This window comes from Ascaphus truei, chromosome 5, assembly GCF_040206685.1.
Source record: "Ascaphus truei isolate aAscTru1 chromosome 5, aAscTru1.hap1, whole genome shotgun sequence".
Lineage (NCBI taxonomy): Eukaryota > Metazoa > Chordata > Amphibia > Anura > Ascaphidae > Ascaphus > Ascaphus truei.
In genome coordinates, this window is record NC_134487.1 from 282392335 (window position 1) to 282417821 (window position 25487).

The 25487-nt window shown below is 47.5% G+C and overlaps 2 protein-coding genes across 7 annotated transcripts; one reads left to right on the forward strand and one right to left on the reverse strand.

Annotated features, from left to right (window-relative positions):
* Positions 1 to 2525: 2525 nt before the first annotated feature.
* RHNO1 (RAD9-HUS1-RAD1 interacting nuclear orphan 1) lies at positions 2526 to 16369 on the reverse strand. Of its 3 annotated transcripts, none has more exons than XM_075602303.1 (3): positions 16208 to 16369; positions 8137 to 8429; positions 2526 to 3464 (listed from the first exon to the last, which is right to left on the reverse strand). In XM_075602303.1, the coding sequence occupies exons 2-3, from the start codon at positions 8302 to 8304 to the stop codon at positions 2871 to 2873; spliced, it is 762 nt and encodes a 253-aa protein (XP_075458418.1). In that variant the 5' UTR covers positions 8305 to 8429; positions 16208 to 16369; the 3' UTR covers positions 2526 to 2870. The 3 variants fall into 3 exon arrangements, with proteins under 3 accessions (XP_075458418.1, XP_075458419.1, XP_075458421.1); XM_075602304.1 differs by lacking the exon at positions 16208 to 16369 and adding an exon at positions 16056 to 16076; XM_075602306.1 differs by lacking the exon at positions 16208 to 16369 and adding an exon at positions 8535 to 8554.
* A 65-nt stretch (positions 16370 to 16434) lies between these two features.
* Positions 16435 to 24764, forward strand: FOXM1 (forkhead box M1). Of its 4 annotated transcripts, none has more exons than XM_075602299.1 (9): positions 16435 to 16586; positions 17176 to 17870; positions 18869 to 19017; positions 19382 to 19579; positions 19769 to 19897; positions 20446 to 20496; positions 22276 to 22339; positions 22528 to 22727; positions 23118 to 24764. In XM_075602299.1, exons 2-9 carry the CDS (start codon positions 17216 to 17218, stop codon positions 23901 to 23903), a joined length of 2232 nt encoding a protein of 743 aa, XP_075458414.1. In that variant the 5' UTR covers positions 16435 to 16586; positions 17176 to 17215; the 3' UTR covers positions 23904 to 24764. The 4 variants fall into 4 exon arrangements, with proteins under 4 accessions (XP_075458414.1, XP_075458415.1, XP_075458416.1 ...); XM_075602300.1 differs by having other exon boundaries at positions 22279 to 22339; XM_075602301.1 differs by lacking the exon at positions 20446 to 20496.
* The last annotated feature ends 723 nt before the right edge of the window (positions 24765 to 25487 follow it).

Here is a 25487-nt window from a genome sequence, read left to right on the forward strand (position 1 = left end):
TCTCTCTCTCTGTCTCTCTGTCTCCTTACCAAGCTGCATACAGCAAGGCCAAGGAGGTGCTGCATGAGCTGTGCAGCACAGCGCAACCTAATGGCTGAAAGAGAAATTGCAGCTACCGACTGCTTTTCTCTGTGCTTCTGGCAAAATAGGGACATTAAAAAAAATAGTTGGGACAGGGGGACATTCGATTAAACTGGGACTGTCCCGGCTAAACTAGGGCATCTGGTCAACCTACTTCCAGCACCGCCCATCCACCCACCCCCCTGCCTGTCCATGCGCACGCCTGTCCGCCCCCTGCCTGTCCGTGCGCCCGCCCGCGCACAGCATGTTTTGGCATCTGCAGGCCCACAGACACCAGGTTTTGCCGCCCGCCGCCCCCCCTAAACAATCTTGCGCCCCCCCTAAACAATCCTGCGCCCCCCCCTAAACAATCTTGCGCCCCCCCCCAGTTTGCGCACCGCTGCTGTTGATCATGCTATGTTGCTAAACAAACTCCAGTGCCCTGGAATATGAGAACATGCTTTAAACTGGTTTTACTCATACCTATCGGGTAGATCCCAACATGTGTCTATCTTGGGAACTAACTCCAACCCCTTAGATATCACCTGCGGTGTTCCACAAGGCTGTTCTGAGGCCCCTACTCTTTTTAATCTTCATCAATGATCTACCTACAGTTTGTGAGGTAGCTTCAATGCGCATGTATGCGGATGACACAATCTTATATGGAGACAGCCCTCGCCATGTATGTCAATCTGATTGTTCAAGACTTCAAAACTGAATTTCCCTAAACAAACAGTTTTTAAACACTGACAAGACTAACAATAGAATTTTTTTGACCATGACTATATTTCTAAGGCTAAGGCCCCGCTGCCTCAGACCACGCGCTCGCACTGCAGACAGGCGGCACTTGACCGCTATCTGCGGTCTGTAGGGAGCGGGAGCTGGGGGTGTGGCCAAAAAAGTCAGGTGGGCGCGGCAATGACGTCAGTGGGACATCACACTGTCTGTGCCAGGGATTCCCACCCCCCCCGTGCATCTGCTGACACTGCAGACACTATAGGGGTAAATCTCCTGTGCCCCTCTTCTTCATCCAGCGCCTTCCTTCCCCTTCATTTAGGGGGGAGGGAGGGGGTCTTCTCTCTGGTTCACAGACCCGGAGTGTGTCTCGGCTCACACAGTATGAGAGAGTCTGTGGGAGGGAGCAGGGGGACTCCCTTGCTGCTGCAGAGTTCATTTAGACAAATCGCTGCTTCCCCCACCCCTCTCCCCGAAGCCTCCCCTCCTCATTGGCTCACAGCCACATGCTTCCCCTGGCGGCTGACGCGTCACAGCGTTTAGTGAGCGCTGCAGGGAGGAGGGACTGGGACCGGCTCGGGAGGATACCAGGAGATGGTAAGTAGCGCGCACGTAGCCACCGGACAAAAGCCTTAAGCTTCCAACGGCAGAGCTACAGATCAGAACCAACTCTAATACCTTTCTAGCCCGTCACTAGTTTTAAATATCTGGCCATATGGTTTGACTCCAATCTAACATTTAGGTTGCACATTGACATCCAAATCCTATGCCAAACTAGGTGTACTTTTTACGAACAAATCCTCCCCAAGCCCGCTGGTCAGAAAGTACATCGCACAGCAGATGCTAATGCCTGACCACCCTCCTCCTCCTCCCTCCGTCAAAGACTGAGCCTCCGATTGAGCCACCTGTGCTGAAGCAGGGATATCCTGAAAATCTGACCCATTGGTGGCCTTTGAGGACTGGAGTTGGCCACCCCTGCTCTAGATGTCCGTTTGCTGATTGTGTATCCATGACACCAGGGGTGCGCAGAGTGGGGGGGCACACCCTCCAGGCGGGGCGCAGTGGCTACAGAGGTCCCGCGCTCTCCCCCAAGGCACTTAAATTAAGTGCCGAGGGACCACACGAGGCCTCTGCAGCTTCTCCTACCTGATCTTCGGCGTTGCGTCGTCATGGTAACCGTCGTGAAATTGTGCCGCGGGGTGAAGTCACGTTGCCATGGCAACGGGATGTCATTTGACGCCAGAGCCGAGCAGGAGGGATGGCGCGATCCGGGAGGTGAGCAGGCAGGGGGGAGGCACGCAGGGTCAAAACTTTGCGCACCCCTGCATTACACAATGCGTGCTTAAGCCTATTTGTACTATGGATACTTTATTAAAAAAATTCATTAATATTTTTTTTATTCGCAACATTTCAAACTTTCTGATTCTATGTATATAGCTTCCTATCACCTCCCTTGATAGAGCGTGGCCAGGTCTACCATGTTGATCCAATGTGGTGCCTGTTCCCATTGCCCACACATGTATCCTGGGGCAGAAATGAGAAGGATGTCTAGCAGGCACTCAATATGTGGGTTATCAGCCCAGGTCATATCTGCAGGTCTCATATCCAGAGTGGAGGTCATACACCGGGAGAGCAGGACACACAGGGAGGGGATCAGAGCGCAGTCACATGAGGTTGGGGGTGTTGAGAGCAAAGGGCATACCCAAAGAGAGCGACATGCAGAACACATACAGGGGCAGAGAGCAGCTTTAATGTTCCTTGGTTTTAACATGTCTAACAGCTTTAAGAAATTGGACCCAAAATAGAAAGTCCTGCTGTACGAGCGCATGAACCGGAGGCAGACCGGTGCAGCGGCACAGCTCAGATACTGGACACGTATGGCACAACATCCGTATTCTTGTTAAAGACAAATATATATCTCACAAAAAAAGTACTTCACATGAAGATTTGTCCACAATACAAAAACCCGCAAGAGGATTTCCCCGTGTAGGAGAGAGGATGTATCCCCTGGGGTTCCAGCCTGCTCTGTGGGTGCATATGACTCCAGGCCATCTCAGTGCCTGCACTCCTGGCTTTTACCGCTTCACCAGGATCTGGCTGCTGTTTAGCCTTCCTCGCTCCTTCAGGTATCGCATGAGCTGCTGCCGTCGCCTCCACGTGATGCGGACCCCGTACTCCTGCTCGGGTGTATCCTCAGCCAGCACCATCCCCGGTCCCACTGCCACCGGGGTGTCATAGTTTCCACAGTGCCCGTCCCGTCCCTTGGGGACTTGTATCCTAGTATCTTCCATTTCATATTGGAACTGTGCGTTCCGTTCACTTTTGGGGGTTGTTTGTGGGGTGTCTATGTCTGGAGGACTCACAACTCTGGTGCATGAAGCCTGCTGAGGCGGTGAAGACCACGGCACACTGCTTCCACCCTCTGTCTGTGCAGGTAATGCTGGCCTTCTCCTGGCACAGAGTGCATCTGTCCTGGCTGTTGAAGCCCGTCTGCCTGTGAAAGACAAGGATGGGAACCTGCAGACTCTGGCATTCCTCCCCGGCGCTCTCAGCTCACTGTGGCTCGCTTCTCGCGTGCGGCTCTGCAGGGTGCTACTGAAGGACGTGTGCTGCTGCCTGCGGCGTCCCGGGAAATGCAGCTCCGCCGTCTGATCAAACTGCGGAGACACCTGAGGGGAGAGAGGGCAAGAGATCACAACTAAGCTACAGATCACCGTGCACAGAATAAGGCTGAACCTGCGACTGCGCAGTTAGGTGTAGAGTTGTTGCATCTGGTGATACCCTTTAATATGCATTTCGATATTTGGGGTTAACTCTGAAGCGTGTGTGTGTCACAAAAGAACAGAGAATTAGCAAGACCGTTCAGGGCGATAATCTGTGTGTCTGTGTGTCTGTGTGTCTGTGTGTCTGTGTGTCTGTGTGTCTGTGTGTCTGTGTGTCTGTGTGTCTGTGTGTCTGTGTGTCTGTGTGTCTGTGTGTCTGTGTGTCTGTGTGTCTGTGTGTCTGTGTGTCTGTGTGTCTGTGTGTCTGTGTGTCTGTGTGTCTGTGTGCCTGTGTGCCTGTGTGCCTGTGTGTCTGTCTGTGTGTCTGTGTGTGTCTGTGTGTCTGTGTGTCTGTGCTGCTGCTCACTGACCGATCTGTCTTGAGGTGATGCTGCCAAGCAGTACAAGCATTCATGTTACCGGAGTCACAGGCGCTGGTGCAGGGGGGTGGGTGTGAAAACGGGCTGGGGCTGGTGCAGGGGGGTGGGTGTGAAAAACGGGCTGGGGCTGGTGCTGGTGCAGGGGGGTGGGTGTGAAAAACGGGCTGGGGCTGGTGCAGGGGGATGGGTGTGAATAACGGGCTGGGGCTGGGGCTGGGGCTGGTGCAGGGGGGTGGGTGTGAAAAACGGGCTGGGGCTGGTGCAGGGGGGTGGGTGTGAAAAACGGGCTGGGACTGGGGCTGGGGCTGGTGCAGGGGGGTGGGTGTGAAAAACGGGCTGGGGCTGGTGCAGGGGGGTGGGTGTGAAAAACGGGCTGGGACTGGGGCTGGGGCTGGTGCAGGGGGGTGGGTGTGAAAAACGGGCTGGGACTGGGGCTGGTGCTGGATGTGAAAAACGGTCTGGGACTGGGGCTGGTGCTGGTGCAGGGGGGTGGGTGTGAAAAACGGGTTGGTGCTGGTGCAGGGGGGTGGGTGTGAAAAACGGGCTGGGGCTGGTGCTGGTGCAGGGGGGTGGGTGTGAAAAACGGGCTGGGGCTGGTGCAGGGGGGTGGGTGTGAAAAACGGGCTGGGGCTGGTGCAGGGGGTGGGTGTGAAAAACGGGCTGGGGCTGGTGCAGGGGGGTGGGTGTGAAAAACGGGCTGGGACTGGGGCTGGGGCTGGTGCAGGGGGGTGGGTGTGAAAAACGGGCTGGGACTGGGGCTGGTGCTGGATGTGAAAAACGGTCTGGGACTGGGGCTGGGGCTGGTGCAGGGGGGTGGGTGTGAAAAACGGGCTGGGACTGGGGCTGGTGCTGGATGTGAAAAACGGGCTGGGACTGGGGCTGGTGCTGGTGCAGGGGGGTGGGTGTGAAAAACGGGTTGGTGCTGGTGCAGGGGGTGGGTGTGAAAAACGGGCTGGGGCTGGTGCTGGTGCAGGGGGGTGGGTGTGAAAAACAGTCTGGGGCTGGTGCAGGGGGGTGGGTATGAAAAACGGGCTGGTGGTGGGGGTGGTGGGGGGCAGAAGGGAGAGAGAGGGAGGGTGGGTGGAGGGGGCAGAAGGGAGAGTGAGGGAGGGCAGAAGGGAGAGTGAGGGGGGGCAGAAGGGAGAGAGAGGGGGGATAAGGGAGAGAGGGGGGGGATAAGGGAGAGTGAGGGGGGCAGAAGGGAGAGAGAGAGGGGGGAGAAGGGAGAGAGGGTGGGTGGAGGGAGAAAGGAGATGGAGGGGGGTTGTGCGGCTGCCGGGGGGGGGGGGAGGAGAGGAAGGGGTTGTGTCCCGGAGCAGTGGTGGCAGCAAGGTGGTGTGTGTGTGTGTGTGTGTCTGAGAGAGAGAGTCAGGGAGAGGGAGAGAGTGTCAGGGAGAGAGAGAGTGTTAGGGAGAGGGAGTGAGTGTCAGGGAGAGGGAGTGAGTGTCAGGGAGAGGGAGTGAGTGTCAGGGAGAGGGAGAGTGTCAGGGAGAGCCTCTGTCCCTGTGCCCCTGTCCCTCTCTCTCTGCCTCTCTCTCTCTGCCTCTCGTTTTTATCTTAACTGCCCTATACCTACACCGAAATAACCTATTCTGCTTTCTTCCGGATCTGACTCAAGTTTTACACGGGGGACATCGAAGACTGGTAGGGAACACCTCCCCTCCAGTATAGTACCTTGAGGGACTGCGGATCAGGTAAGATCCCAGGCGGGATTGCTGCTTTAGAAATTGTGAAGAGGGGGCATCCTGACACTGGTTAATGGGTTCAGAATCATTCACATCTGGCTTTTTTTTTGTTCGGTTAGTGAGGTCATCACACACACGCACACCTCGAAATAAACCTACGTTTCTATGAAAATTTAAGTTGTTTTTTTTTTGCGGCCCACCTGAACTTAAACCTTGTTTAATGTGGCCCTTGTTAGCATTTGAGTTTGACATGCTTGCATTACAGGGATTGCAGTAGGAGAGGCAGAAACAGACCTAGGAGAGAGGACTTCAGCAGGGGTTTGGGGGGATAGATTGTAGAGTATGGAGCTAGAAAAACCAAAAGCAGACGGTGACAATAATCAAGTCAAAAGATAATGGAGGGCATGCATGAGCGTTTTAGTTGTAAAGCGACAGGGAAAAAAAAGGACAGAATTCTGGCAATGTTGGAGGTCGGGGGAAGAAAAAATAAATAAAAATAGCCAATGTTTAGCAACAACATGAATGTGAAAGAAGGAAAGGCCCCATGCTCGGGAGACTGGATGGCAGAGTAACAGACTGTGACAAAATAATGAAGCGGAGGGGTAAAAGATACAGTTCCAGAGGTGATATTTGCAGCCAAAAGTAGATAATGAGATGACCAGGTGAGTGTGTGTATATAGGGAAAAGGGGTGGTCCCAGGAGAGCCACGAGGCGCGGCCAACAGGAGAACAGGAACAGATGGCAATGAAGACCCTGACGGAGCGGATAGAAAGATAAAAGGAGAACCAGGAGAGGGCTTTGTTATGGATACCAAGGGAGTGAAGATTTTGTAGGGGTAGAGCCTGGTCGACAGTGTCAAAAGCAGCAGAGGTCAAAGAAAATTAGAAGGGAGTCGAGTCCTTGAGATTGGGCAGTGTGTAGATTATTAGATACTTCGGTGAGGGCAGGTTCAGTGGAATCAGCTGTTCGGGAGCCAGGTTGGAATGGCTCCAAGAGGTTATGGTGATGAGGAAATGGAGTAAGCGTGAATAGACGAGATGCGCAAGAAGCTTGGATGTAAGAGACCGGAGACAGAGGGTGATGGTTCTCTGTGCTGTGAATACCATGAAAGTATAAACAGGCTACTTTCTCCTACCCGACTACCCCCCTGGGTGATGTTCATATGTTAATAAATTCATTTCTTTTTAACCACCCGTCTCCCTGGCAGTGCGCTGCTCTTTTTTTTTTCCAACATTCGATTTCTACATCTGTAGCTGGACACGCCATCGGGGGCTCGTGGAGGCTCAGGAGTGGGTAAGAAAAAGTTTATTCTGCTATTGATTATTGGAAGAGCTAGGCTGATAACGGTTTTAATTCAGTTTTCCGCCAATGAGTTAACTGCAAGTGGATGTATTTTCTCATCTTGTTGGTGCACTTCAGGAGATACTTTATTATCAACTGACCGGTGATTCACTTATTATACAGGACTATACCCACTCCATACTAGAGCGCTACGCCAGAGTCTGAATTAGTATTATTGATACAGGATTGCATATATTCCGGACACTTTGGAGCACCCACTTCCCTATATCTATATGTACTTTCTCCTGTCGGGCTCCAGTTTCCCCTTCACTGCAATAACAATTTCTGTTGACTGGTGGTTTAGAGATCTGCCCACAGTAGAGCCTGCAGGGATGAGTAACCCACAGTGTGACTTCATGGACTCGCATGTATTGCAAGTCTGTATGATTCTGACAGTTGAAGTCAAGAAACAGACACCAGCCTGCAGTTTTTTTTTCTTTCCAGGTGAAGTGAGCGCAGGAAGTTCTCAGCATATGTCTTAGACGCCCCAGACAGGAGTCCCATCACTCGTACAACGCCCCTTTTTCCTTCATGTGCAAATGTGAGTGTAATGCAAATACCTTTATTGTGATACAATATACTTTTGAACATACCACACTAGGCGAGTTTTCTTTTCCTCGTTCCCGAGTACCCAAGAGGTTTGTCCACACCACATCACCCTGGTGGAGACCTATATTGATGTCCCTCGCAAGTGCGGCTCCAGTTAGAGAAAGGATTCAGTCTCTAACATGCTTTAAATTCATGAAGAAAAATCTGTGAGTGCAAAGATATCACGTATACCGTAAGAAAATGACCACATATTGGTCGCACTATTTTTGTCTTTTATTCATTTTTCACATATGCTGAGAACTTCCTGCGCTCCCCCTCACCTGGAAAGAAAAAACAAGATTCGTGTAGGCCCAAGAACGGTCAACAGAGGGTTATCTTATGGTGAAAAAGATTTTAAGTAGCTCATCACTAGCACTATTTGATGGTGGAAATGTTGGTTTTATATATATATTTTCCCACATATTACTTGTATTCACGTGATAGGAATTGTGTTATACAATAAGATTAATATATCATTCAAAGATATTCATTGAATTATTATAATTTATCACTTATTTGTATAGGAACGCCCTCAGTACCCAGGGCACCGCCTGTGATGCTGTCACTGCGTGGTAACACACGTACCCAGGAGGTGGACGCGTTGTGCTCCAGTGGTTTGGTAGATGCACATATGGGGTGGTCGGCCTTTTGTGGTATGGATCCATACTCATGGAGGGGACCTTCCCGCGCACTCTCCAAGAACAGCAGCTGGTCTCTGCGTGGATTACAGCTTGTCTTCTTCCTACGAGGCATCGGCGCTTAGCGGCCGAGAAGCCAGGAGCCACATGGTGCCAATGGGCGCAGGCAGTCACAGCACAGGACAAGTGGACACAGGAACAGAACAGGCGGCAACTGCTTCCTCACCCCCCAAAAAAAATCTAGAGGAAGACAGGAATAACAAAACGTAAGAACCTCAAAACAGTTAAGAGGGGCAGCACTGCCAGCAGAGGGAAAGAGGGGGCAGAGCAGTCAAAGATTCACACCTGCAGCAGGAAGAACCGATCAAATCCCAAATCACAAACTTCACATCCACAGCAACGCTCAGGAGATTCACACCTGCAGCAGGAAGAACCGATCAAATCCCAAATCACAAACTTCACATCCACAGCAACGCTCAGGAGATTCACAGAACCTGACAGCAATTACCGTGTGTCCGTGCACGTGTGTGTGTGTGTGTGTGTGTGTCCATCCCCCTCTCTCCCAATGCCTCAAAGTGGTGAGAATATGGCTCAAGCCTTGAAACGCGTGGGAGGAGGAGGTCTCTAGTGTTTGTCAAGATATCCGTTTTATGTAGCCAATAAAGTTTTTTTTAAATCTACAACCACTTCCTGGTGAGTCTGTGCTTCTAGGAGTGGTGGCGGCATCGATCATCTGCTTCTTGAAAAATATACCAGACTAAAGTGGGAAAGGTACTTGCCAACATGACAAGGCAATGGCCCTCATTCTCCAGAGGCTGGATTGACCTTGGCCTGGAGAGCATTCTGGAAGAAGGCATGAAAGCAAAGGGTGCCAAGAAGCAACAGAGGTTAAAAAACAGCTGTCATTCCAACCTCAATCTGGTTCCCTGCAACTGTCGGACTCTCAAGTGAAGCAGCTCTGCAAGAACTGGAAAACAAGCTTGCAAAAGATTAAATGGAATATTGTTGGCCTTAGTGAAGTAAGAAAAGATGAAAACCTCATTGATCTCGAAAGCAGACACCTATTATATTACAGAGGTAAAGAAAGTGGAAGAAATTGAGTAGGCTTCATCATTAACAAGAGATGATGAAACATAGAGGCGTATGACAGCTCATCGGAAAGAGCAGCAAGAATTGTCAATCAATTGACAGATGCAGGCTTCAAATTATCCAAGTGTATGCCCCAACATCGTGTCACAGACAATGAAGTAGTAGACTTCTACCATGAAATCCACCAACTTAAAGGAAATAGTCACCCCAGAAGAATTATGGGAGATTTCAATACAAGGCTTGGTGCCCAGCAGAATACTTAAGCATCAGTTGGTATGTATGGTTCCGGCAACAGGAACGATCGTGGAGAAAGATGGGAAGAATTAGCAGAATGACAGAAAAAAATTCTACATCATAAATTCATTCTTCAAGAAGAATGCAAATAGAAAATGGACATGGAGTGGATCTAAGGAACGTGGGAAGAAGCCAATCATGTCATTCAAATAAGGCGATGAAGAAGAACACAGATAACACAGGGCATAATCCAGCACAGGAAAAGCAAAAACACTAATGATGCACCATGCGTCCAGCACCTACCACCGGGTAGCAGAAAAAATGTGGCAGGGGGCTGAAGTGGGCCACTTTGGCTTTCTATGTTGCCTTACACACGTCCCACTCCCATATATACACCCCAACAGTGATATATACACATGCCCGCTCCCATATAACATATACACACCCCATACAAAAATCACTGGATGGGATTTGTATACGTACAATGGGAGTGGGGCGTGCGCATACCTCACTGTATGGGGTGTGTATATGGGAGTGGGGCATGTATATTTAACACTGTATGGAGGTGTGTATGATGTGTAGAATATTACACACACACACACAGTGTTACATACACATGGCCCACTCCCGTAGACACCCCATACAGTGATATATACACATGCCCTGCTCTAAAATAACATACACACCCAATTGAGACTCCCTTGAGAAAGGTCCTGTTTGTATGACCGAAACGTCAGTGAATGTGCCAGCTATCTACAAGATACTGTTGATATTTGATTACCTTTGGTTTACTATTGGATGGAAGGGAAGTAAACATAATTATGCCCCTTTACAAAGCATTAGTAAGACCACACCCTGAATATGGAGTACAATTTTGGGCACCAATCCTAAGAAAAGACATTATGGAACTAGAGAGTGCAGAGAAGAGCCACCAAATTAATAAAGGGGATGGACATTCTAACTTATGAGGAGAGGCTAGCTAAATTAGATTTATTTACATTAGAAAAGAGGCGTCTAAGAGGGGATATGATAACTATATACAAATATATTCAGGGACAATACAAGGACCTTTCAAAAGAACTATTCATCCCACGGGCAGTACAAAGGACTCGGGCCATCCCTTAAGGTTGGAGGAAAGGAAATTTCACCAGCAACAAAGGAAAGGGTTCTTTACAGTAAGGGCAGTTAAAATGTGGAATTCATTACCCATGGAGACTGTGATGGCAGATACAATAGATTTGTTCAAAAAAAGGTTGGACATCTTTTTAGATGGGAAAGGTATACAGGGATATACCAAATAAGTATACATGGGAAGGATGTTGATCCAGGGATTAATCCGATTGCCAATTATGCCAATTATCCCTGATATGCAAGTCCTGTATTGAAAGAATTACTCTCCTGGCTTGTACTATTGCTCTCTTGGTATGTTTGTATATCAAAAGGTGGAATATTTTTATTTTTTTCCCCCTCTTAACTGTTTGCTGTTAATTGACCAACTGAAACAAGCTGATTTATTGGGGCGGGGGGAGGGTCATGTGACTGCTTTAGATGTATAAAACACATATCCCCCTTGCATTGGCAAGGTAGCATTGGCATCTTAAGAGTGATCATTTTAAGTGACAATAATAGTTAGACTATAGTTTGACTAGAGGTGACTGGGGACTGCATCCTTTCTGCAAACTCTTACTCAAGGCAACAAACGGTGAGTTTATAAGACCACACTTTGATCCCAAGCTTGTTAACCTGCATATTTAACCCCACACCACTTTACAACTTATTAACTGCAGCCTCTCCCAAAACTGACTGCACAAAAATACCTCCCACACCAACTCAGCCCACTGAAACCCAGAACTGACTCTAGCATTGCAATGCAGCAAAACATTTGACAAGGAACAGGCACACTCCTGCTGTTTAGTCTGCACACACTCACAACAGCTCCATGCAGCACTGCCTACCTCTGGCATCATGAACCTGCTATGTATTTTAACTTTTTTCTTTCTCCTGTCCTCATGGAGATGTTACTCCCTCTATCCACTACAAACTCCTCCATCCTGGCCCACACCCAACATCACCATACACCCTTGACTACTCAAAAGCCTTTCACTATCTACAGAATGTTGGTGGAGAACTCTAAAAACCAGCACACCAACCACTGCTCACTCTAATGGCAAACACCACAAATTTACAACTTGCAAACAACTACCCAAATTTCTGCTCATACTATTACTCTTTAGCATTTGATATTGAACCTAACCCAGGTCCCCCCATTTCAAATCTGTCCCATGCCCCTGAGAATTCCACCTTTAAATTCCAAAAAGGGCTACCTGTCACCCATATAAATATCCGGAGCCTGCTGCCCAAACTGGACGAACTAAGGGCATGGTGCCTTATGCATAAACCCAAAGCCATCGTTCTTACAGAAACATGGCTAACCCATAAAACCCCTGATGCAAATATCGCCATTCAGGGATACTCCATTTTTAGGAGAGATAGGTCAAAGAGGGTAGGAGGGGTGTTATTTTATATTGCAGACACATTACAATTTACACTGGTAAACTGCCCCCCAAGCCCACCCTCTTTTGAAATTCTAGTTGGCAAAATCTGCCTCCCCTTTTCTAAGCCCATCTTGCTCGCTGGCATCTACCGCCCCCCTAAAGCCCCTCTACAATCCCTGGCTGATATCACCCAGTTTCTTGGCTCCATTTCGTCTCTGAATGAGAAGAGTGAGCTGCTAGTTCTTGGGGATTTCAACTACAATTGGCTTGACCCTAAAAACCACAAAATCCAGATACAACTCAAGTCACTTAACCTATCACAACTCATTTCCCAACCCACACGGACAAACCTGAAATCGCATAACCATTCCTTGCTAGACTGGATTCTCTCCTCAAACCCCAGCAGAATCTAATCCTCTGGCATCCTTCCTGACATTTTCAGTGACCATGCAATAGTGTACTGTGTAAGGAAAATTAAAACGCCCCATTCAAGCCCTAAAGTTCTCCTCACTAGAACATTTAAAAACTTTAACCCACAACAGTTTCTGGATGACCTTACCAACTGCCCATGGCACAGAATCGATTTAATTCCCTACCCTGATTCTGCGCTCGACTATTTCCAATCCGAGTTCTTAAAACGCTGCGATACCCATGTTCCACTACGCAAAATAAGGGTACGGGGGGCCCATCTTCCATGGGTTACAACTGACCTTATTGCACTCTACCAGCTCAGGGATACCTTGTGGAAAAGCTACAAAGTAACTGGCACTACCAAGGAACTGAATCACTAAAGATGCCTGCGGAACATGTGCACAAGGCAAACAAGGCACGCAAAAGCACAATATTACTCTGACAATCTCCACCAAAATACATCAAACCCAGCTAACTTCTGGAAGGTTATCAACAATATATTCCAGCCTCCTAACCATCAACAACCAAGTAATATTACTAAGGGGGATATTACTCTGACAAACCCCACTGACATTGCAAATGCATTCAATGATTACTTTGTGGGATGTGCCACTAACTTATTAGCGAAACGCAGCCCAAAACACAAACCTGAATCTCTTCCTGGGAGTGCCCACATAGCCCCACCCCCTCCCACAATTTTCAATTTGGCCCAGTATCTGAAGAGGAGATTACACAAGCGCTCCTCAAACGAAAACTAAGCAGCCAATGCGGACCTGACTAACTACAATCTAGGTTCCTACGACTTGGTGCCCCAGCCATTGCCAAACCAATTGCTTCCATAGTCAACTCTATCCTGTCTGCAGGCCATATCGCTAAGGCCTGGAAAACTGCCAGAGTTGTCCCAATCTTCAAAAGTGGGGACAAAAACACTGTCTCAACCTACAGACAAATCTCACTTCTCCCAATTCTATCCAAAGTCATGAAAAAATGTGTCCACTCCCAATTAAGCGATTACTATACCAATACAAATTTCCCTAGCCAATTCCAATCTGGCTTTCGTCCCAAACACTCCACCGTAACTACCCTGCTAAAAGTTTGCAATGAAATCCAGTGTGGAATGGAACGGGGACAACTCACTGGTGCAGTATTCCTAGATTTTGCATAGGATTTTGATACAGTTGATCATGCTATCCTGCTTAAACTCCAGAGCTCTGGAATAGGGAAGCATGCTTTAAACTGGTTTCAGTCCTACCTATCAGGAAGATCCCAACACGTGTCCATCTCAGGCTCTAACTCCAACCCCCTGGATATCACCTGTGGTGTCCCGCAAGGCTCTGTTCTGGGGCCCCTACTCTTCTCAGTGTTCATCAAAGATCTTCCAACAGCTTGTAAGGAAGCCTCAATACACATGTATGCAGATGACACAATCCTATATGCACACAGCCATAGCCTCTCTGACCTTCAACACACACTTCAGTCTGGCTTTTTGAAACTCGAAAACTGGATTTCCCAAAACAAACTGTTTTTAAACACTGACAAGACTGTAACAATGGTATTTGGGACCAAGACTAAATTTTTAAAGCTTCCAGCGACTGAGCTCCAGATTAGAACCAACGCCAACACCACCCTAACCCCTGTCACTAGTTTTAAATACCTGGGCTTATGGTTTGACTCCCACTTAACATTCGGAATACACATTGATACCCTGACAACCAAGACCTATGCCAAACTAGGGGTACTTTACAGGAACAAATCCTCCCTAAGTCTCCTGGTCAGAAAGCGTATCGCACAGCAGATGCTAATGCCAATTATTGACTATGGAGATATAGTATACGGCACGGCACCTCAAACCTACCTTAGCAAACTTGACACCCTCTACAATTCAATTTGTCGTTTTGTTCTCCAATGCCACTACAACACACATCACTGCGAAATGCTCAAAGAACTAGACTGGTCATCACTAGAGTCTAGGCGCAAAGTTCACCTTTCCTGTCTTGTCTTTAAATTCTTTATCGGCAAGCTACCCAGCTATCTGAACAAGCTCCTCACCCCTACCACATGCAGAACTTATCACCTGAGATCAGACTCCAAAAGACTGTTCATGGTCCCAAGGCTCAAATTAGTATCCGGCCGTTCCTCCTCTTACCGTGCACCCCAAAACTGGAACAACCTACCAGAGACTCACATCCACCACCAGTTTAAGTTCTTTCAAATCTAAGGCTGTCTCACATTTTAATCTGGTCTGTAACTGTTTCATTCACCCATAATATATATTTTCTTTAACTGTGCTTGCAATGTCTTGAATATAATGTATACCCTGCTCATTTATGTAACTGTACTTGTAACCATGTATTATTTGTCTTAACTCTGTGCCCAGGACATACTTGAAAACGAGAGGTAACGCTCAATGTATTACTTCCTGGTAAAATATTTTATAAATAAAATAAATAAATAATTCTTGGAGTCAGGAAGGAATTAATTTTTCCCCTTAATGGGTTTTTTTGTTTGCCTTCCTCTGGATCAATAAGCAAGTATAGATATAGGATAAAGTATCTGTTGTCTAAATTTAGCATAGGTTGAACTTGATGGACCTATGTCTTTTTTCAACCCCATCTACTATGTAACCTTGTGTGTTGTCTCTTCCTTACTGTTGGGTCCTAGGATACAGGGTCTGCCTGGTAAGGATAATCTTTCTTATATCTAATCTATGGGACAAGCACCTACTATTGCAGCATATGTGAGTGTCATGTGTGTGTGTGTGTGTGTGTGTGTATATGTATATATACAGTGGTTGACAAATCACCAAAAAATCTACTCACCACACAAAAAAATCTATTCGCCACCTAGTACCAAACGTGTGCTGCTTGGGCCAATATTTACTCGCCCGGGGGTTAAATCCACTCGCCCGGGGCGAGCAAATGTATAGGTTTGTCGAACTCTGTAAATATATATATATATATATATATATATATATATATATATATATATATATATATATATATATATATATATATATATATATATATATATATATACACACACACACACAAATACAACTGTATGCCCATAGGCAGGTCTGCAACCCCGCCTTTCCCCATTATCACCCAGCATACAGCACTTCCACTGCAGCAAGGGATTCTGGGAAATGACATGCAAATGAGCACACAGTGTCACTTTTTGCCTCAAAAACCATTTTTAACATGGTTCCCTATAGGCTTAAGCTTGCTGCATGGTCACAGCTTTGAGCACAGCCAGGGTTAAGGTGCATACCCAGAAAACCACCCACAGACAGCTGTTTCGACCTTGATGGGTCTCATCAGTGTGGGGTTGATTTTAACTGGATATGCATAAGAGGCTATGGGATAGGCTATACCATAATACTGAGTTAAGTTACGGTAAGTGACAAAAACCCTCCACAGGAAAGCAAATATGCAAATACAACTGTATGCTCATCTGCATGCTTTCCTGTGGAGGGTTTTTGTCACTTTTTTTTACTCACCATAACTTAACTCAGTATTATTATTTTTTTTTTTTTTTATATATATATATATATATATATATATATATATACACACACACACACACACACACACACACACACACACACACACACACCTCCTGTATGACGTTTACACACCTTATTCAGTGATGTGTATATCACATAAACACACAAATCTCCTGTATAACGTATACACACCACATACGGTGATATGATACATAGGAGAAGGCCCTATAGAGAGGAGAGAGGAGAGAAAGATCTAACACCACCCGTATACCATGCATACATACCCCATTCACATATAATGAAGCGCTCAGTGCATTCTGGAAGTTGTAGTCCTGAAGCTGATGGGAGGTGGACTCTCCTATCGCCGGATATCCGGTCCGCTTCGTTTCTGACGGCGCCTACCGCCGCGCGCTCTAATTGCCTGCCTGTTGCGCTGACGCGTTTTTCTGCGTTCCGATTGGGCAGTTATGAGCGTTCCAATCGTTTCTGGTTTGATTGGTCGGCCTGGGGACGCGTGATTCTCGACTCTGATTGGATGGCATGGAGAGGACGCAAGTGTCACTGCTCTCTGAGTGGTTCTCTCCTGTCACGTGATGGGAACGTGCCGCCGAGCGCGAAAATTCAAACGGCGGAACAAACCGAAAGAGGAAGCGACTGAGAAAAGTAATTATATAATATATATATATGTATATACACCGTGTATACAGAGAGAGGGATATATACATAATAAATATATACACATGCAGGACTACTACTGTACTGTGTGTATATATACGCACCGTGAGGGATATATACATGATATATGTACACACACTGTATACAGAGAAAGGAGTGTGTGTGTATATATATATATATATATATATATATATATATATATACACACACACATATACAGCAGATTATACCTCATACATATATATACACATACATACAGGAGTATAATAATATACACAGAGAAGTGTTTATAATAAACATACTGTGTATACAGAGATGGGTATATATATATATATATATATATATATATATATATATATATACCCATCAATGGTATAACAGTTTGTACTCACGGTCTCCAAGAAATCCTGATGCTTGTCTCATAGGAATGACATAAACAGATAGTTACCAGAAACAGTCCTGATGACAGAGAGACATCTATAGCTTATACAGTGATTTGTTCAGGCACACTCCCTCCTTCCCCCATGTCACACATGCTCCCTCCCCCGCAACACTAACAGCCCCCTTTGTCTGGTAGGTTCTGTCCTTTCAATGGGGTCCAACAGCGCAGACGCACAATGAGGGCGAGCCCTCGCAGGCCGCTTATACTCAAGAGACGCAAGCTGAGCCTTCCCCAGAGCGATGCCCCCCACTGCACTGGAACAGCAAGGCATATGGGGAGGGGACCCCCTGACCTGACCCAAACCCTCGTCACGGGACCCCCTGACCTGAGCCAGGCCCTCGTCACGGGACCTCCTGAGCTGAGCCCGACCCTCATCACGGGAACCCCTGACCTGAGCCGGACCCTTGCCACAGGCTTTGCAGGACCGTCTGACCTGAGCCAGACCCTAATCACAGGACCCTCTGGCTTGCGTCAGATCCTCGGCACGGAAGTCACAGGACCCACTGAGCAGAGTTCTCCTGGAGGTTGTACAGAGCCTGCAGTACCGAGGATCCCTGCTGGCATACGAGTCATGGGTCACCCCACCATGCCGGACATTCAGCTTGTGGTCATTCCCCCCCAGGCCGACGTCCAGAGCGTCATCCAGGCACTGACTGCTCGGGGCAGGGAGAGTGGGGGCCCAAACAAGTTTATCCTGATTAGCGGGGGGGCATCCTGCTCCATTCAGGCTGGACCTGTCAGTCCCCAAATCAAGGAGGAAGAGATAGGATCATGTCAGCTGGCAGCCACATCACTACACGGACAGCACCCTGCGGAAAACACCATAAAGGGTATGTCATTTCCTAATTTATATACGCCACTTTCATCACTAGATGCGCTGCTGCATGGTTAAGTTGGTTAGTCATTGCAGGTTATGATTAGACGTGCAGGTTGTGATTACTTTTTTCGCCTCACATGAGAGTTCTGTGTATGTTTTACATTACGCACAAGTCTCTTCTGACGACGTCTAAATGTGAAGAGCTCATTAAGAGCAAAGTCCTCCAGCCGTGTAGATGTGTTACGGGTGTTGATGCTTTTTAGTGGCCCAACATGAGGGAGAGCTTTGATAAAATAACGTACAGAGCTTTCCAAACGTACTCGCGTGAAGAAGAGGTCTGGAAAGCTCTGTACATGTGAAGAAGGGACCCGTGAGGTTTGGAAAACTAATCAAATATATTGTCGTCGTAGAGGCAAAAGTAATTGACTACAATCTTTGAGTACTGAGGAAAGGGCAAATAAATGCTATTTTTTTACATTATTTCAAAAGTTTTATGTTTTTGTAACTTCAGTAACACTAAGGGTTTTTTCCCTTAACAAATCTATTAAATGAGCAAGTTAAACATCGATCACGTTTAGTCATTCCTCTGTCTATGATTATATAGGCACTTAATGAATTTTTCAATAGAAATATCAAGGAATTCTAAGTCAGGAAGTGCATTTAGTGCGTTTTTGCCAAAAAATACACAATGTATTTAGCCTCTAAAACAACTAATATATACTGTTGTCTCTAAAGGCCTCTCACGTCGCTCCCCTAAGAGGTATCACAATCTATAGTGAATCAAGCACTTCTTAACAAATCTTTATACTTAGAAACACATGTTTGTGTTGGTAGGATGTTAGAGGTGTTGAGATGTCAGACTGTAGACTGTGGCCTATAGTTTCCTATTATCACTGTATCACTTTGTGCTAGAAGAGAGAGACTCAATGTCCCATAGCTCCCTTCTGTCTGTCACCCTGGGTGGGGCAGATTTATTGGGCTATATGTCACTCTTTGCTGCTGTTACTTCAGCCGAGAAGCGGGAGGGAGAGGAGCTGGACATCAGCCTGACCAACATACACTGGCTGGGAAAGATGAGCTCGGACGGGCTGGGTTCCTGCACCGTGAAGGAGGAGCCAGAGGAGAAGGAGAACCAGACCCCTGACCTTGACCATGTGAAGGTAAGCGAGCCCTGCTCATTACCAACGAAATACTACAGACCTATTGCCCCAGTGTGGGAGCTCCACGTGTACCTGTGCTCTGTGAGGATCTTAATGTGTGTGTGCGTGCTCAGGGTTGTTAGTTCAGGGTTCTGTTGGTATGTTGTGTGTATCCTGTTAGTATATTGTGTGTAAGTGCCCTGCTTATGTTGTGTTTGGTCACTGAATCCTTCAGACTTAAGTTTCTTTTCTTTTGTTCTCTAGATATGGTGCTTTATATCTGAGGTTTTGATAAGTCACAGATCATTACTCTGCTGTGTATCTGTCTGTGGTCTTCGCTCTCTCTGACATCCTCTCTTGCTCTCTGACTCCTTCTCTCTCGCAGGTGGAGGCAGACTTGGACCCCCTCCCCCCCCAGCAGTGGCAGGGCTCCGTCTCCGAGCGGCCGCCTTACTCCTACATGGCCCTGATCCAGTTTGCCATCAATAGCACCCACAGGAAGCGCATGACCCTGAAGGAGATTTACACCTGGATTGAAGATCACTTCCCCTACTTCAAATACGCTGCCAAGCCCGGCTGGAAGGTGCCCGTAAAAAAGGGAGAGGAGAAAAGAATGGGGAACCACGAAAGAGGGAGTGGTGGGGGAGGGTTGAAAGTGTTCCATACAGGAATTGCCCCTAGACTCGTGGCTCTGCTGTGACACGGGTCAGCAGTATTTCCAGCAGTCACACCCCTGGTAAAGTCTGAGAACCTTGTGCTTTATACCCCACAGAACTCGATCCGGCACAACCTATCCCTGCACGACATGTTTGTGCGAGAAACGTCCACAAACAACAAGATCTCCCACTGGACCATACATCCGGAGGCCAATCGCTGCCTGACCCTGGACCAGGTGTTCAAGGTGAGACCCCCCTGAGAGCGGGGGGAGGGGGCGCCTGAGAGTTGGAGAGACGGGGTGCCTGGTCCAGATAAGAACAGATATCCCTCCTGTGAATACACTGCACCTCTCGTGTGTGAGATCAGTATTGTGTTTTTTTTCAGATGTTGTGTGTTACATGGTTTCCCCAGAGAACAAATCTCTGTATATATTAGTTTGCATAGGATTCAATTGTAGTGTTTGCATAGAACACCAGAGCACAGTGTAGCCTGCTACATCTGTATTTTTGAGGTGGGAATGGATCTGCAGGATCTGCGAGTGTCCGGATCCCCCCCCTTTTTTTTTTATCACAAGTCACTTTGAATTATTGGCATTTTCACTGCGATGTGGGCTTGATTTGCTGTGGTCTGTCAGCAGTGAGGTCTGAAGATTTCTCACCTGTACCTACATGCCTCATACCCAGAGCAGGACAGATGGGGAGGGGGCGCTTGGTTCCTGGTCGGGGGTCTTGGGAGCACGTGTTGTCTAACGTTGTTTTGTTTTTATTTCTTCCCGCGATGCTTTGCTGCCAGCACCAGCACCCGGACGCTGCGAGTCCCATGTCTCCTGTGTGCATTGAACCAGTAAGGCCTCTCTCTGTCCCGGCTGCTCGCAGCCTGCATTCTGCGGCAGTGTAAATCCTGATCTCTGGGGGTCTCCTCTGTCCTGGGTGGGGTCTCCTCTGAGATACTTGTGGAGCTGTTCACTTCCTGATGTCACTCTGCTCCTCTGAAAATGAAAGGAGCAATAACCCAAAACTGAGAGAAACAGATCAAAGCACCCGTTGTAATATGCACCATTTCTTTCTGGAAAAGCATTTAGGGAATACACTTTTACCAAAGCAATTAATTTGTACAAAGTTAAAGCAGCGGGAATAAGTCCGTGATCAGGATAATAAGGAAAGTAAAGGCAATGTGTACAAGACAATCCCTCTCTGCAGTCACACAGATACAGGTCCTGTCAGATCTGACTCCTCTCTGCAGCCCTCCCAAAAACTGATTAACTATCAATAATAAATAAAATCACCCCCCTGAGCTCCCTACTCTACATGTTTATACACTGCCATCTCAACCTCTCTTCGTATGTATGTTTTTATGTTAGTGTGTTTCACTGCTTCTTATTAAAATCTTTGGCACATTTTCACTGCTGACTCATGGTTCCAGGTTTTTTGTTTTCTTTTTTTGACTTAGTTATTACAGGCTTATTGTGAGTGCTTAATATAGGGATCTTGTCAGTCTTTTTTGTGTGTTTTCATATTATTTTTTATCCCTTAGCACCCCCAGGATTTTTACTATCTTATTATTGGTTTGCTTAAATTAATCTTTAAACATCAATATTATATTTATTTTTGGGTCCTGGGTTAGCCTTCTCTATTAATATAGTGTTAGCGACTTTTCCTTTTTGTGTGTGTTTGAGATAGATATATACAGTGTTCGACAAACCTATACATTTGCTCGCCCCGGGCGAGTGGATTTAACCCCCGGGCGAGTAAATATTGGCCCAAGCAGCACACGTTTGGTACTAGGTGGCGAGTAGATTTTTTTTGTGTGGCGAGTAGATTTTTTGGTGATTTGTCAACCACTGGATATATATATATGCAGTGGAAGCGCTGTATGCTGGGCGACAATGGGGAAAGACAGGGTTGCAGACCTGTCTAAGACATGCAAATGAACATACAGTAATATTTACAGTTGCTTTATGCTTTACTGTGGAGGGTTTTTGTCACTTTTTTTACCCACCATAACCTTAATAATTGTGGTGAATACCTAGTCTAGTCTCAAACCTGCTTAGCCTTTAAGACCAACCTCACACTGATGATACCCATCAAGGTTGAAACATGTCTGTGAGTGGGTTTAATGGCTTTGCATCTCACCCCAGCCTCTGTCTAAAAGCTGTGTTTAAAACAGCATGCATTGGCTTGAGGATTGGCTTGTGTAATACGAGCTTGAGACAAAAGGTGGCACTGAGTGCTCATTTGCATGTCATTTCCCAGAATCCCTTGCTGCAGTGGAAGCGCTGTATGCTGGGCGACAATGGGGAAAGACAGGGTTGCAGACCTGTATAAGACATGCAAATGAACATACAGTAATATTTACAGTTGGTTTATTTATATATATATATATATATATATAATGCACATGGTCATACTCCGTAATGATTTCCAGTGCATGTTGATTTTTATTTGTGGAGTAAAATGCTGCTGCATGTGGATCGCTCCCTGTGTAGTTTGGAGGAAAGAGGTGTCTGTAAATTTGCGGGTCACATAGCGTGGGGGGAGGGGGCTGCTTGCCTTCAGTCTCAGGGACTCCCCTGCCTGCCTTAGTCACTGATCTTATGGCTTTCTCTCCCTTCCCTGCTGACAGCAGCAGAAGAGACTAATCCCGGAATTGACCAGGAGTGCGCAAGGTGGAGCCGTCTGCAGCAAAGGTGAGTGTGAGTGTGTGTGTGTGAGTGTCTGCACCTACAGTGCAGAGGCATTGACAATCTAATCTCAATGAAGGTGCCGAAGCAGCTATTCATATGCAGAATCGCCCTTCACCTAGGCGACAGAATCCTGCATATATAGTGGTGCAGAGTTTGTGAAGGTCTCATACAGATTCTTCCTCCCTCCCAAGCTTCCGCTCCAGAGAGGAAGATGAAGCCTCTCCTGCCCCGGATCAGCTCCTATCTGGTTCCAGTTCAGTTCCCAGTGACCCAGCCTGTCCTCCTCCCAGCGTCAGAGCTGTTCTGTGCTGATCCGGGAGTGTCCGAAGGGCCACGAAGCAGCAAACGTGTGAAGATCGCCCCGAAGATCATTTTGGGGAGCAGGGGAGAGGTGTGTGTGTGTGTGTGTGTGTGTGTGTGTGTATATATATATATATATATACATGTGTGGGAAAACACTGCTCTCTGCAGGTAGCTGTGTGTTTGAGGTGTATATCTATATAGTATTGTATATGGCTAAAGTGTACGCAGACCTAGAAGTAGAGTTTTAAGGTACAAGTCTCTGCCCCAGAGAGCGCACAGTCTGCTTTTGGTGCCTGTAGTGAAGTGTGGCGTGTATCCAAGAGGTTTAAGTAGTGTGTGTTTGTGATGTGGTCTGTCAATGCAAGTGGTGGAGTCTGAGCATATACAGTCAGAGGGTGGTCTGTATGTAAGGGGGGCAGGTATCCGGTCTGTACACGGCCTGCATGTTTAGTGTTTCCCCCTCCCTGTTTTCTTCCAGACTCCCTTGGGTCACAAAGAGGCCCCAGCACTACTCCCCGTGAAAGTGGAGCCGCTCAACCCAGGCTCGGGGTCATCGCCCCTCTTGCAGCGTAGCCGGGAGGGCGGATCCCGCAGGAAGCAGCAGCTGATTCTCCCCTGTTCCGAGGAGCCGGAACTGGTCCTGCCGGAAAGCAGCAGCTCTGACTCTGGGCTGGATACAGACTTCTCCTTCCTACAGGAGACCCAAGCACACGAGGGCCCCTCACAGTTCACCCAGGACGAGGGGAGCACTTTCAAGACCCCCGTCAAGGAGAGGTTTCTAAAGACCCCTGCCTCCTCCACCCCCAGCAAGCCAGCCGAGATCTGCACCCCACAGCCATGGGAATCAGAAACTTCCCTCCCCCGAGACCCCCTGCTGGACTTCAGCCCAGTCCGTATCCCCCGAGGTTCGTCTTTCACCCCCTTCAAGGACAGCCTGGGGCTCCTGAGTTTCGGGGAGACCCCTTTCAAGGATCTCCCATTCTTTGACTCCCCCCTGGAGCTCCTGGGCAGTCGCTCACCCGCTTCTCCCTCAACAGGGATCCTGGACAGCCCCTCTGGGCCACGGCCAACCAGGCGCTGCTCCAAGGAACTGCAGGTTGGGGGTCCTGCTAACCGTTCACTGCTAGAGGGGCTGGTGCTGGACACCACCGATGAGAGCCTGAGCAAGATCATGCTGGACATCAGCTTCAGTGGCCTGGAAGAGGACCACGGGCTGGGGGTGGACAGTGTGAGCTGGGGGCAGCTCCTCTCTGAGCTCAGATAGGAGTGAGGCCCCCAGAGCTGCTCCCTGCAGTAGACCCCAAGATCCCCACCCAGGACCTCTCCATGGTTGAGTCCTAACAATGAGACTACAGGAGACACCCAACAACCTCTATGTCCCTGTGTCTTCAGGGGGGGTGTCAACCATGCCCTTCACCACTGGAGAGGTTAATTAGAGGTGCAGTCCTATTCAGCCATTGCCTAAAGATCCTTTTATACCTTGCTCTGCTTTTCACCATTGTAATCCTGATCTCCATCCTGCTCTGGAATCAGCTTGGGTTTTTAATTTGAAAGCAATACTTACATAAAAAGAGCTTTACGAAAGACTGAATAACGCCTCCTAAATCACTGCAACATTGTAATCACTGCAACCCTGTTTCCTTAGTACAATATGTCACAGTAGTGCCAGATGTACAGTATATAACGGTTGTGGCAGAAGATATTAAACACATCTTAAATTATGATACAAAAGTTACTAATGAGTGATTTTATCTTATATGTATATCATATACATGTTGCTACATGGGACTGCACCTTTAAACACGTAGGCCCATTCTGTATAAACAGGGCTCCCCGCGCGATATCACCAAATCGGAGCGGTTCTCATGTTGCAGAATAAGGGTCTTTGTTTTTTTATGTATTTTTGTTGTTTTTCTGTAAATATTGTACATTCTTCAAATGTAGCCTATAATTAATTGCAAGTCACTTTATTACCCTGTAAATGAATATTGTTCTGTGTAGAATAAGCCAGGCTCTGCCGGGACGTCCCGTCTCCTGAACAGGCCGCTGCACGCAGAACATACGTATGTTAGAGAGAAAATAAATAGTACAGCAGAAGCAAAACTGCTTCGGTTATTGTCATCAATTTTGTGTCAATTTAACGGCAACGCTATCATTTTTTGGGGGAGCTTGTACCCTTCCCTGCCACAGGGTCTTCAGTGCCTCACTCCGCATGTTATATTGCATTGAAACCCATAGCACATGGATGGACAACTCCAGTCCTCTAGGGCCCCCAACAGCTCAGCTTTTCAGGTTATCCCTGCTTCAGCAGAGGTGGCTCTGTCTTTGTGCAGGGAAGACCTCATCTGTTGGTGGCTCTTGAGGACTGGAGTTGGCCATCTCGGCCTTCCCCACCCCCATGAGAGCAGAAGGTTAATTTGTACCTCTCCTGGAGGGGTACAGATTTGGGTGTGTTGAGAGGCTGCAGGTGACTGAAGATCAGCACAGAATCCTCTTGTTCGCTCCCCTATGATGTGGGGTTCGGTTGCACAGAGCAGTAACTGCATCCTAATGACACAGTATCGCACGATGTGCAGTGGAACGTCTCACTTTGCTGTCACCCTGCTGGTATTTGAAGGTGTTATGACCAAACTTCCCAAAACGAAAACCCACAAATTTCATCTGATAAACTGCTCAGTATAAGGAGGCTGCGCTGAACGGGGCGGAAACGGCACCAGAATTGTAACAGAACCAATCCTTAGGCCGACGATGGGATTTGTATGTACATCTGGTGAAAGCTGGGAGATATTTACCTCCGACTTGCACCGTTTTCCTGCTGACACACACTCACACTGCATTTAGTGGGGAG